Source organism: Ornithorhynchus anatinus, chromosome 2 (assembly GCF_004115215.2).
Source record: "Ornithorhynchus anatinus isolate Pmale09 chromosome 2, mOrnAna1.pri.v4, whole genome shotgun sequence".
In the NCBI taxonomy this organism is placed as follows: Eukaryota; Metazoa; Chordata; class Mammalia; order Monotremata; family Ornithorhynchidae; genus Ornithorhynchus; species Ornithorhynchus anatinus.
In genome coordinates this window covers 22,858,243-22,872,098 of record NC_041729.1, presented here as the reverse complement: position 1 = coordinate 22,872,098, position 13,856 = coordinate 22,858,243, and the positions used below count along the sequence as shown (strand labels likewise).

Genomic DNA, 13,856 nt, shown 5'->3' with positions numbered 1-13,856 from the left:
GTGGAAAGAGCACGGGCTTTGGAGTCAGAGGTCGTGGGTTCGAATCCCGGTTCTGCCATTTGTCTGCTGGGTGACCCTGGGCAAGTCACTTAACTTCTCCGTGCCTCAGTTCCCTCATCTGTAAAATGGGGATTAAGACTGTGAGCCCCACGTGGGACAACCTGATTCCCCTGTGTCTACCCCAGCGCTTAGAACAGTGCTCGGCACATAGTAAGCGCTTAACAAATACCAACATTATTATTATTATTATTATTACTTCACTTCTCTGGGCCTCAGTTCCCTCATCTGTCAAATGGGGATGAAGACTGTGAGCCTCACGGGGGACAACCTGAGCACCCTGGATCTCCCCCAGCGTTTAGAACAGTGCTCTGCACATAGTAAGCGCTTAACAAATACCAACATTATTATCATTATTAACAATTACCAACATTATTAGTAGTAGTAAGCGCTCAATAAATCTGAATGAATGACCAATCATCATTATCTCTTCGACTGTGTTCTCGCCATTGGGCAGGGATGGTCTCTGCCTGTTGTCGAATTGTCCATTCCAAGCGCTTAGGACAGCGCTCTGCACAGAGTAGCGTGGCTTAGCGGAAAGAGCCCGGGCTTGGGAGTCAGAGGTCGTGGGTTCGAATCCCGACTCAGCCACTTGTCAGCTGTGTGACCTTAGCAGCGTGGCTCAGTGGAAAGAGCTCGGGCTTGGGAGTCAGAGGTCATGGGTTCGAATCCCGGCTCCACCACTTGGCAGCTGTGTGACTGTGGGCAAGTCACTTCACTTCTCTGTGCCTCAGTTCCCTCATCTGTAAAATGGGGGTTAACTGTGAGCCTCACGTGGGACAACCCGATTACCCTGTACCTACCCCAGCGCTTAGAACAGTGCTCTGCACATAGTAAGCGCTTAACAAATACCAACATTATTATTATTAAGTCACTTCACTTCTCTGTGCCACAGTTTCCTCACCTGTAAAATGGGGATAAAGACTGTGAACCCCACGTGGGACAACCTGATTCCCCTGTATCTCCCCCAGCGCTTAGAACAGTGCTCTGCACGTAGTAAGCGCTTAACAAATGTCATTATTATTAAGTCACTTCTCGGGGCCTCAATTCCCTCATCTGAAAATGGGGATGAAGACTGGGAGCCTCACGTGGGACAACCTGATGACCCTGGATCTCCCCCAGCGCTTAGAACAGTGCTCTGCACCTGGTAAGCGCTAAACAAATACCATACTTATAAATTATCAAAGTAGGCGCTCAATAAATTCGATTGAATGACCGAATGAATGAATAGGCCGGAGCCCCGCCCTCCGGCGTGTTGATTGGCCGGAGCCTCCCCCCCTGGCGTGTGATTGGCTGAGCCGGGCCACGTTGGGGGCGGGGGAGGGGGGTCGCCCGTTGCCATGGCAACGCGGCGGCGGTCGGGGGGGCGGAGCCGGATCCCGAAGCGGGGTCGACCCGCCTTTCTGCCGCTCCTCTGGCTCCCAAGTGGGTGAGTCCTTTCCCGGCTTCATCATCTCCATGGCGACCCGATCCCTCGTCTCCATGGCGACCCGATCCCTCGTCTCCATGGCGACCGATCCCTTGCATCCCGGAGCCGAGGCCCTTGGGTGGCCCGGGGCAGGGGCTCTGCTCCCTTCCCTTCGTTTCATCCAGTCGCCTTTCTCGAGTGCTTACTGTGTGCAGAGCACTGTGCTACGCCTTCGGACCCTGGATCTCCTGGTTCTCCCGTGGGCCACCTCGCCCTCCCCTTCATCCCCTTTCCAGGCCCCTCTGCGATCGGGATTCAAGGAGAGGGGGCGATTTCCCCCGGGCACAGCGCAGAAAATCCAGAGGTTTGAGGCTGCTTTTGCAACCCTCTCCTCCCTGGGAAGACAGGAACGGAAAAATCGGTTTTCCGTAGTTTGCCGCTTCGGAGATTTAAATTTGCCACCCTTTCCTTAGAGGTTTCATAGAGCTGCTTTTCCCAGCTTTCTCTGCTTCCTCTAGTTCTTCATCCATTTTGCTTTTCCCCCTTCTCTTCCCTCTTTCCCCTCTGTGCGGTTTCATACTTTTATTTTTGCATGTTCAAGGAGCTCTAATAAGCTTTTTGCAACGTTGGCTCTCTGATAGGAAGTCGATTCAGGCTGAATATACCTTTCCTTAGATCCAAATCCTTTCTCTCTTTAAGATCAGTGATCCATTTTTGTGAGTCTAGGCTTGCACATATGCTCTCTGTTAGAAGGCGATTCGGGCTGAGTATAGCTTTCCCTAGATCCGAATCCTTTCGCTCTTTAAGATCAGTGATCCATTTTTGTGAGTCTAGGCTTGCACATATGCTCTGTTAGAAATCGATAAAGGCTGAATATACCTTTCCTTAGATCCAAATCCTTTCTCTCTTTAAGAACACTGATCCATTTTTGTGAGTCTAGGCTTGCACATATGCTCTCTGTTAGAAGTCGATTAAGGCTGAATATATCTTTCCTTAGATCCGAATCCTTTCTCCCTTTAAGATCGGTGATCCATTTTTGTGAGTCTAGGCTTGCACATATGCTCTGTTAGAAATCGATAAAGGCTGAATATACCTTTCCTTAGATCCAAATCCTTTCTCTCTTTAAAAACAGTGATCCATTTTTGTGAGTCTAGGCTTGCACATATGCTCTCTGTTAGAAGTCGATTCAGGCTGAGTATACCTTTCCTTAGATCCGAATCCTTTCTCTCGTTAAGATCAGTGATCCATTTTTGTGAATCTAGGCTTGCAAATGTTCTCTCTGTTAGAAGTCTGCCTCTCTGCCCCCTCCTTACCTCCCCTCAGCTAAGCCCCCCCTTTCCCTCTGCTCCTCCCCCTCTCCCTTCCCCTCCCCTCAGCACTGTGCTCCTCTGTATATATCTTTATTACCCTATTTATTTTGTTAATGAGATGTACGTCCCCTTGGTTCTATTTATTGCTATTGTTTTTGTCCGTCCGTCTCCCCCAGTTAGACTGTGAGCCCGTCACTGGGCAAGGATTGTCTCTATCTGTTGCCAAACTGTCCATTCCAAGTGCTTAGTACAGTGCTCTGCACATAGTAAGCAATAAATACTATTGAATGCATGAAAAGTCGATTAAGGCTGAATATAACCTTTCCTTAGATCCGAATCCTTTCTCTCTTGAAGATCAGTGATCCATTTGTGTGAGTCTAGGCTTGCACATATGCTCTCTGTTAGAAGTCGATTCAGGCTAAATATACCTTTCCTTAGATCCAAATCCTTTCTCTCTTTAAGATCAGTGATCCGTTTGTGTGAGTCTAGGCTTGCAAATATGTTCTCTGTTATCATGCACCTGATAAACGCTTGGAACCTCTCTAAGATTTTGGATTTTTTTTTTCCTTTTACCGCTCTCTCCTGAACACCAGACCGCGTGGCCTCTTCTGGTGATCCTTGCCAGGAATGCAGGACCGGATTTCTGGGTTTTAACCCGTCAGAGGAGGAAGATAAATAATGAACTTGTTTTCCCTGTAGCAGTTTTCAGTACTGACTTTCGGTCTGTTTCCCCTGTGGATTTTGTGTCTTCCAGGAAGTGGGTGAGTTCATCGACACACAGCGGGAATGAAGTCCAACTTTATGCCCTTGGGACCCCCCGTAAGCCGGGACAGAGTCATCGCCCACTTCCCCAAGGTAATTCAACTTTCTTCCCGGATTCATAGTGGGGTCCAGTGCTCATCACAGCACTTGCAGCTGGCAGGTCTCCTATGTCTTCTTCAAAAACTTGGGCTGCGGGCACTGAAATACAGAACTGAATATTGATTTGCACGTTCCTACCGATGGGCCAACACGTAGGGAGTTCATTCATTCAGTCAGTCGTATTTAATAATAATAATGTTGGTATTTGTTAAGCGCTTACTATGTGCAGAGCACTGTTCTAAGCGCTGGGGTAGATACAGGGTTATCGGGTTGTCCCACATGAGGCTCCCAGTCTTCATCCCCATTTTACAGATGAGGGAAGTGAGGCACCGAGAAGTGAAGTGACTTGCCCACAGTCACACAGCTGACAAGTGGCAGAGCCGGGATTCGAACCCATGACCTCTGACTTCCAAGCCCGGCCTCTTTCCACTGAGCCACGCTGCTTCTCTAAGCAGCGTGTTGTTGTTATAGTACTCTTCCATACCCTTAGTAGAGAGCTCTGCACACAGTAAGCGCTCAATAAATGCCATTGACTGATTGATTCAGGTTAAACATTCTTTCCTTTCACTACTGCCCGTGAAGTTTACACCCACCAAACCCTCAAAATGTGTTTTTACTGGGTCCAAGGTGCTTTCATTCCAAAAAATATTAATTCAGCTAATTGCTGCACTTAGAAACAGATTGAGAAGCAGCGTGGCTCAGTGGAAAGAGCCCGGGCTTTGGAGTCAGAGGTCATGAGTTCGAATCCCAGCTCTGCCACTTGTCAGCTGGGTGACTGTGGGCAAGTCACTTCACTTCTCTGGGCCTCAGTTACCTCATCTGTAAAATGGGGATTAAGACTGTGAGCCCCATGTGGGACAACCTGATTCCCCCGTGTCTCCCCCAGCGCTTAGGACAGTGCTCTGCACATAGTAAGAGCTTAACAAATACCACCATTATTATTATATGAAGCAGCATGGCCTAGTGGCAAGAGCACGATCTTGGGAATCAGAGGTCGTGGGTTCTAATCCCGGCTCTGCCACCTGTCTGCTGTGTGACCTTGGGCAAGTCACTTCACTTCTCTGTGCCTGAGTTCCCTCATCTGTAAAATGGGGATTAAGACTGTGAGCCCCATGTGGGACAACCTGATAAATTTCTATCTCCCCCCAGCGCTTAGAACAGTTCTTGGCACATAGTAAGCACTTAACAAATACTACTACTATTATTAGCGTATCATCGTGTAGGGTAATAAAAGCGGTCGATCTCATCTATAAAATGGGGATTAAGACTGTGAGTCCCGTGTGGGACAACCTGATTACCTTGTATCTACCCCAGCGTTTAGAGCAGTGCTTGGCACATAGCAAGTGCTTAACAATATTATTATTATTAATATATAATCATGTAAGGTAATAAAAGCAGTCGATCTCATCTATAAAATCGGGATTAAGACAGTGAGCCCCCGTCCTCTATAAAATCGGGATTAAGACAGTGAGCCCCATGTGGGACAACCTGATTACCTTGTATCTACCCCAGCATTTAGAACAGTGCTTGGCACATAGTAAGCGCTTAACAATATTATTATTATTAATATATAATCGCGTAGGGTAATAAAAGCAGTCGATCTCATCTATAAAATCGGGATTAAGACAGTGAGCCCCCGTCCTCTATAAAATCGGGATTAAGACAGTGAGCCCCATGTGGGGCAACCTGATTACCTTGTATCTACCCCAGCATTTAGAACAGTGCTTGGCACATAGTAAGCGCTTAACAACATTATCATTATTAATATATAATCGCGTAGGGTAATAAAAGCAGTCGATCTCATCTATAAAATCGGGATTAAGACTGTGAGCCCCATGTGGAGCAACCTGATTACCTTGGATCTACCCTTTAGAACCGTGCTTGGCACATAGTAGGCACTTAAATACTATTATTATTTGTAGTGTTGATATTTGATGGTGTAGGGTAGTAAAGGCAGTTGATCTTCCGGGTAGAAAAAGAAGCTAGCGCTTGAATGAGAGTATAAGGGTAGAGACCACGACCTCTATTCTTATTTTCCAATGATGCGTAAGTGAGAGCCGTCGATGCATTTCGTGCAACCCAATTGCCCCCTATTCACTTACTGACTCCATCCCCCAGGGGTTTTTTGTATGCGGGACCCATCTAATAATAATAAGTACGGTATCCGTTAGGCGAGTACTACGTGTCAAACACTGTTCTGAGCCCTGGGATAGATAGAAGATAATCAGGTCAGACACAGTTCCTGCCCCACATTGGGGCTCACACTCGAAATAGAAGGGAGAACAGGTGTTAATTCCCCAGCTGAGGAAACGTGACCAAAGCAAGTGCAACACAGTGCCGATTCCTTCGTTCAATAGTATTTCTTGAGCGCTGACTATGTGCAGAGCACTGTACTAAGCACTTGGAATGGACAATTCGGCCAATGCTATGTCACTGTTACACAGACCCAGCAGGTGGTCACCTTGGGTCACCTTGCCACCCATATTAGCCAGTTTAATTTTCAGGATGCTTGCTGCCCGGCCCACCTGGCGAAAATAATAATAATAATAACAATAATAATAATGTTGGTATTTGTTAAGCGCTTACTATGTGCAGAGCACTGTTCTAAGTGCTGGGGGAGATACAGGTTAATCAGGTCATCCCACGTGAGGCTCACAGTTAATCCCCGTTTTCCAGATGAGGGAACTGAGGCCCAGAGAAGTGAAGTGACTTGCCCACAGTCACACAGCTGCCAAGTGGCAGAGCCGGGATTCGAACCGGTGACCTCCGACTCCCAAGCCCGGGCTCTTTCTACTGAGCCATGCTGCTTCTCAAATATAAAATATAAAATGGATTTATACATTTATATAAAAATATGCAAAATTTATATAAATTTAAATATATGAATATAAATTGTATAAAGTCAGTAAGCCCCTCCTCTAGACCGGAAGCTCCTTGTTGATTCATTCGTTCAGTCGTTTTTATTGAGCAGAGGACTGTACCGAGCGCTTGGAACGTACAATTCGGCAACGGATAGAGACAATCCCTACCCAACAACGGGCTCACAGTCTAGAAGGGGGAGACGGACAACCAAACAAACCAAGTAGACAGGCATCGATAGCATCAAAATCGATAAATAGAGTGATAGATATATACACATCGTTAGTAAAATAAATGGAATGATAAATGTGTACAAATATAGACAAGTGCTGTGGGGCGGGGAAGGGGGTAGAGCAGAGGGAGGGAGGAGGGGGAATGGGGAGGGCTCAGTGTGGGAAGGCCTCCTGGAGGAGGTGAGTTCTCAGTAGGGCTCTGAAGAGGGGAAGAGAGTTAGTTTGGAGGATGTGCGGCGGATTGGTAGAAGACGCGCCTGCCAATTCTGTTATATCGTTCCCTCCCTTCGTACAGTGCACTGCGCACGGTAAGCGCTCAATAAATACGATCGATTGAACAGTCGGTTCTCCCGTCAGATATCTGTACTACATTGCCCTCTTTGCAGAGCTGGGACTGGAATGCAGGTCTCCTGATTCATTCATTCATTCAAGAGTATTTGTTGAGCGCTTACTACCTGCCGAGCACTGTACTAAGCGCTTGGAATGGACAAATCGGCAACAGATAGAGACAGTCCCTTTTCCCAGAGCCTTTTAATTGAAAGTCAATTTTTGGCAGTGTCATTGACAAGAATAATCAGGTTAATCATAAAAGATTTAACTCTTTGAACAAGAAAATACTAATTAGGGAATCTGAGAAGCTTGTGAGGGAGGCTGTGCCCCTCTGTTGAACCTTTTCATTCATTTGTAAACTCAAATCATTACAAAATCGTTTTTGTAAATAATAATTGTGGTATTAGTTAAGTGCTTACTATGTGCCAGACACTGTACTAAGCACTGGGGTAGACACAAGATAATCAGGTCAGACAGAACCTGTCCCACATGGGGCTCACAGTCGAAGTAGGAGGGAGAACAGGTGTTCATTTAATCTCCATTTAACAGACGAAGAAACCGGAGCTGAGAGGCTTAGTGGAAAATGCCCGGGCTTGGGAGTCAGAGGTCGTGGGTTCTAATCCCTGCTCCGCCACTTGTCAGCTGTGTGACTTTGGGCAAGTCACTTCTCTGTGCCTCAGTTCCTCATCTGTAAAATGGGGATTAAGACTGTGAGCCCCACCCGGGACAACCCGATCACCTTGTATCTCCCCCCAGCGCTTAGAACAGTGCTTGGCACATAGTAAGCACTGAAATGCCGTGGTCATTATTATCACTGTTATTCATTCATTTGTATTTACTGAGCGCTTACTGTGTGCAGAGTACTGTAACTTAAGCGCTTGGGAAAGTACAATACAACAATAAACAGTGACCTTCCCTGCCCACAACGAGCTTCCAGTCCACGGTCACCCAGCAGACTCATGACCGGATCAGGATTAGAACCCAGGTTCTCCGCCTCCCGGGCCCGGGCCCTTTCCATTAGTCCTCGCTGCTTCTCGGTTCCATCACCGAGTTTGTTGAAATGTCTGCTCTGTGTGTTTTTCCAGTGGTACACACCTGAGGCCTGCCTCCACTTCAATGAACACTTTCACGGGCAGGTCAAAAATGCATGCCAGCAGAGGAACACTGGGACCGTTGGGTGAGCTGAAATTGTTAAATTGTCTTGCAAGTGACCTCGTCTAGCAAAATAGAGCTTTTATACTTAAGTATTAAAATGGAACCGTAAGAAGAAAATGGACAATATCATCAGTCAGAAGATCCTTGTCGTGAAATTTCTATCTCAAAAGAAATCTCTCCTTTCTCTTTGTCACGGAGGGTGGGGAAGTGAATCTGATGACTTTGAGGGACGGAATTAGAACTTTATGACAGGTTTCAGCTCAAGAAGGTGAGGTGTGAGGAAGGCATTCAAAGCACATTGACTTCCAATTTGGAAATGGTAATTCAGAAAATCATTGAGACAAATTCCTCTAGGGAAATTTTGGTTTGCATTCTGGCTTCTGAGTGAAAATCCTTTTAGGAATGATATATATGGCTGTGGCTGTTTATTACTTATGTAAAACTTAAGTATCATTACACCTCTGTTACTGAAGGAAGGAAGGATAAGGGCCCAAAGGAAGAGAAAGGGCAAAGGAGGAAGGAAGCGGAGGAAAATAATGCATCCAATGAATCGTGGGACCCCTCAATAAATATTTGAGAAGAGAGGCTTTCTTAAAGGTATATACATTCATTCAATAGTATTTATTGAGAGCTTATTATGTGCAGAGCACTGTACTAAGCGCTTGGAATGTACAAATCGGTAACAGATAGAGACAGTCCCTGCCCTTGATGGGCTCACAGTCTAATGGGGGGAGACGGACAGACAAAAACAATAGCAATAAATAGAGTCGAGGGGATGAACATCTCATTAAAGCAACAGCAAATAAATAGAATCAAGGTGATGTACATCTCATTAACAAAATAAATAGGGTAATGAAAATATATACAGTCGAGCGGATGAGTACAGTGCTGAGGGGAGGGGAAGGGAGAGGGAGACAGGGAGGAGCAGAGGGAAAGGGGGGAAAAAGGAGCTTTGCTGAGGGGAGGTGAAAGGGGTGGTAGAGGGGGAGCAGAGGGAAAAGGGGAAGCTCAGTCTGGGAAGGCCTCTTGGAGGAGGTGAGCTCTAAGGCAGAGCTTCCCGCTCTGCCACTTGTCAGCTGTGTGACTGTGGGCAAGTCACTTCACTTCTCTGGGCCTCAGTTACCTCATCTGTAAAATGAGGATTAACTGTGAGCCCCACGGGGGACAACCTGATTCCCCTCTATCTACCCCAGCGCTTAGAACAGTGCTCTGCACATGGTAAGCGCTTAACAAATACCACCATTATTATTATTATTATTAAGTAGGGTTTTGAAGTAGTAGGGTATATTTGGTCCTTGCTTCATCTATCAATCTGACAATTCACTGTGCAATAATATGTATCCGTTTTAACTGTCAGCTGTCAACATTAACCTTACAATAAGTACTGTTTGTGGTTATGAATGTTATTTTTTGCAGTATCATTTTAAAACTGTCTTTTAAATCCCCTAAAAGCAGTCAGTATTTTCTCACGGTGACATTAGGCCTCCAGAGTAAAATGAATATGCCAGTCTCAGATGAATATCAAGCCTCCTCCTTTGATAGTAAACAGGGCATCCTAAGTGAGGCTTTGAATTCAGAGAAAGATGTTTCGACCATTCAAGTATGTTCCCACATGCACACCCTCTTATGTACCCAGTTGTGTCTGGAAAACCACATACTCTATCATATAAACAGCGTGGCTCAGTGGAAAGAGCCCGGGCTTGGGAGTCAGAGGTCGTGGGTTCGAATCGCGGCTCTGCCACTTGGCAGCTGTGTGACTGTGGGTGAGTCACTTCAGTTTTCTGTGCCTCAGTTTCCTCATCTGTAGAATGGGGATGAAGACTGTGAGCCTCACGTGGGACAACCTGATTACCCTGTATCTCCCCCAGCGCTTAGAACAGTGCTCTGCACATAGTAAGCGCTTAACAAATACCAACATTATTAATATTATTATAAACTACTTCACAGAAATGGAAGTGTAACATAGATTCTATTTATTTGCTATTGTTTTAATGAGACGTTCATCCCCTTGATTCTATTTATTGCTATTGCTTTTGTCTGTCCGTCTCCCCCGATTTGACTGTAAGCCCGTCAACGGGCAGGAACTGTCTCTATCTGTTACCGGTCTGTACATTCCAAGTGCTTAGTACAGTGCTCTGCACATAGTAAGCGCTCAATAAATACTATTGATTGAATAGTATAGCGATTATATGTGCTGCATGTACAGGTCTGGCAAAATCTTCAGCAAATCATTAACCCCATTTAACCAATGGCATTTTTTATGGCATTTGTTAAGTGCTTACTGTATGTCAGGCACTGTATTAAGCACTGGGGGAGATACAAAATTGTCAGGTTGGACATGATCCCTGTCCCGCATGGAGCTCACAGTCTTAATTCCCATTTTACAGATGAGGTAACTGAGGCCCAGAGAAGTAAAGTGACTTGCCTAAGGTCACAGAGCACACAGATGGCAGAGCCGGAACTAGAACCCAGGTCCTTCTGACTCCCGGGCCCGTCCTCTATCATCTGGGCCATGCTGACTTCTCCTCACAACTCTTAGCCTCAAGCCCTGATAAAACTCATGCTCAATCTAAGAGACCTGTGTTCCTAGGACCAGGTCAGACTGACATAAAAGCAAAATTGGTCTTATTTTTTTTTAATGGCATTTGTTAATCTCTTAATAATAATTATAATAATGATAATGTTGGCATTTGTTAAGCGCTTGCTATGTGTAGAGCACTGTTCTAAGCACTGGGGTAGATCCAGGGTCATCAGGTTGTCCCACGTGAGGCTGACAGTTGATCCCCATTTTACAGATGAGGTAACTGAGGCCCAGAGAAGTGAAGTGACTTGCCCACAGTCATACAGCTGATAAGTGCTGGAGTCGGGATTCGAACCCATGACCTCTGACTCCCAAGCCCGGGCTCTTTCCACTCTTACTAAGTGCCAGGTACTGTTCTAAGCACTGGTGTAGACAGAAGTTAATCAGGCCAGATGCAGTTCATATTTCAGGGCCCACAGTCAATCAGTCAATCAATTGTATTCATTCATTCATCCAATCTTATTTATTAAGCGCTTACTGTGTGCAGAGCACTGTACTAAGTGCTTGGGAAAGTACAGTACAACAATAAACGGTGACAATCCCTGCCCACGGCGAGCTTACAGTGAGCTATGTGCAGAGCACGGTACCAAACACTTGGGAGAGTACATTAATAGTAGTAATAATAATGGTGGTATTAAGTGCTTACTAAGTGTAAAGCACTGTTCTAAGCACTGGGGGGATGCAAGGTGATGAGGTTGTCCTACTTGGGGCTCAGTTTTAATCCCCATTTTCCAGATGAGGTAACTGAGGTGCAGAGAAGTGAAGTGACTTGCCCAAAATCACACAGCTGGCAAGCGGCAGAGCCGGGATTAGAACCCACGACCTCGGACTCCCAAGCCCGGGCTCTTTCCACATTCCATGAAACTAGCAGACCTGTGCCCGTGCCCACAACGAGCTTACGGTCTAGAGTTTTCACCCCCATTTTACAGATGAGGTAACCGAAGCGCAGAGAAGTGAAGTGACTTATCCAAGGTCACACAGCAGCCAGGTGGCAGAGCCGGGATTAGAACCCAGGTCCTTCGGACTCCCAGGCCTGCGCTGTATCCATGAGGCCAGGCTGCTTCCTATTGGGCTAGGTCATATGGGGTTAGGTTTGGGTAGCCCCATGACCTTCGGCGGTAAGGATTCTATTCCAGGAAAAACGATACGGCAAATAGGGGGGCTTCAGTACGTGACCCAATCCCCAAACTTCTTGGCTACCTCTGCCAACTGCCCCAGCCTTGATATTTTCTGAGGGTTTGTCTGACTCACTAATTAGATGCAATGAAATCACTTCCTGGTCACTGTTAACGGCAGTTGCAGGAGGAGATGAAAAACGTCCAGGACTCTTCGCCGCTCCCAGCCCCAAAGCACTTCTGTACAGATCTGTCATTTTATTTATTCATTCAATAGTATTTATTGAGCGCTTACTATGTGCAGAGCACTGTACTAAGCGCTTGGAATGTACAAATAGGTAACAGATCGAGACAGTCCCCGCCCTTTGACGGGCTTACTTGTTCTGCTGTCCGTCTTCCCCACTCTGGACTGTGAGCTCGTTGTGGGCAGGGCGCTCAATAAATACAATTGAAGGAATGAATGAATTTGCCATCCCAGGTTCTAAACGATGATGTATTTACCCATGGAACGTCATTTACATGCTTTCTTTTCTATATTAAATCTCCAACATTCCACGTAGAAGTACTAAGTACAATTGGATATACAGTGAATGTGTGTGTATGCTTATTGAAACGAATACAGAATAATTCCGTATTTTTCCTTCAGGTTGAAAGTATCAAAAGTCGTTGTAGTTGGAGATCTGTGTGTTGGGAAAACCAGCCTTATCAACAGGTACCTCAAAAAGAATGCTAATGATAATGCTTAAATTGGTAGAGCACGTCTTATTTTCCCAAAGCGCTTCCATTGATTTTATCCTCATGAAATCTTTGTTATGTAGGGTGAGGCAGATACTGCGATTCACATTTTTAAGATGGGGAAACTGAGGCCCAGGATGGCTCCCGCCTCTGCCACTTAGCTGTGTGACAGTGGGCAAGTCACTTAACTTCTCTGTGCCTCAGTTCCCTCATCTGTAAAATGGGGATTAAGACTGTGAGCCTAATGTGGGACAACCTGATTACCCTGTATACCCCAGCGCTTAGAACAGTGCTCTGCACATAATAAGCACTTAACAAATACCAACATTATAAGTGACTTTTCCAAAGTCACCTAGAAACCAGAGGAACTGGGATTAATAGCAAGGTTTCTTGAATCTCTGACTCTTTTTTTTCCATTAGATTAAGCTGCCTCCCACTTTTTAAGTTTTTAAGTTTCCATACATCTTACTACATTTGGGTGTGCACACTTTTCTGGGCAAGTATGTTACCCTTCACCTTGAATATGATTTTGGTGTCCCATGTTTGCCTTAAATTCCTTTAAAACTGAATCCCATTCGCTCCTCAGTGGGAGTCTATCTTGAATTGAAACCTGAATTCTATTCCTCTTGATTTTTAGAGAATATGTTAAAATTCAGTTGATTCTTCTGAGAGTAAGATGCAGTCTGAACATCTTCCTGTCATCGCTAGAGTCCCTGTTTCAAGATCTTTCCTCAAACACATCTTCCCTCAGTTTCCCGGAGGATTGTCCAGAGGAGCATATTACTGTCACTTAGTTCTCCTATTACAGTTTCCTTGACCCGGTGAATCAGTCAACCAGTCGCTTTATTTACTGAGTGCTTGCCGTGTGCAGAACACTTTACTAATTGCTTGGGAAAATACAGTACAAAAGAGTTGGTAGACAAGATTCGGTCAGTCAATCACTCTATTTATTTAGTGCTTACTTCCCACAAGGAACTTAAAGTCACCATGAGCTGATGGAAGATTTGTTGCAACAGCAGTTGATGATGATGATGATGGTATTTGTTAAGCGCTTGCTATGTGTCAAACACTGTTCTAAATGCTGGGGTAGATACAAGGTAATCAGGTTGTCCCACGTAGGGCTCACAGTGTTAATCCCCATTTTACAGATGAGGGAACTGAGGCACCGAGAACTTAAGAGGCTTGCCCAAAGTGACACAGCTGACAAGTGGT

The 13,856-nt window shown here is 45.6% G+C and overlaps 1 protein-coding gene across 3 annotated transcripts in view; it reads left to right on the top strand.

Moving 5' to 3' along the window:
* Nucleotides 1-1,416: 1,416 nt before the first annotated feature.
* Nucleotides 1,417-13,856, top strand: part of RAB36 (RAB36, member RAS oncogene family) — a 32,022-nt gene continuing 19,582 nt past the window's right edge. Inside the window, exons 1-4 of one of the 3 annotated variants that reach the window (XM_001509603.3) lie at nucleotides 1,417-1,486; nucleotides 3,530-3,630; nucleotides 8,144-8,235; nucleotides 12,556-12,621. In XM_001509603.3, the coding sequence (XP_001509653.1) occupies nucleotides 3,562-3,630; nucleotides 8,144-8,235; nucleotides 12,556-12,621 (227 nt within the window). In that variant the 5' untranslated portion in view covers nucleotides 1,417-1,486; nucleotides 3,530-3,561. Of the gene's footprint in view, nucleotides 1,487-1,734; nucleotides 1,830-3,529; nucleotides 3,631-8,143; nucleotides 8,236-12,555; nucleotides 12,622-13,856 lie in introns of those variants that run through there. The other 2 variants (XM_029058257.2, XM_029058258.1) reach the window with 2 other exon arrangements.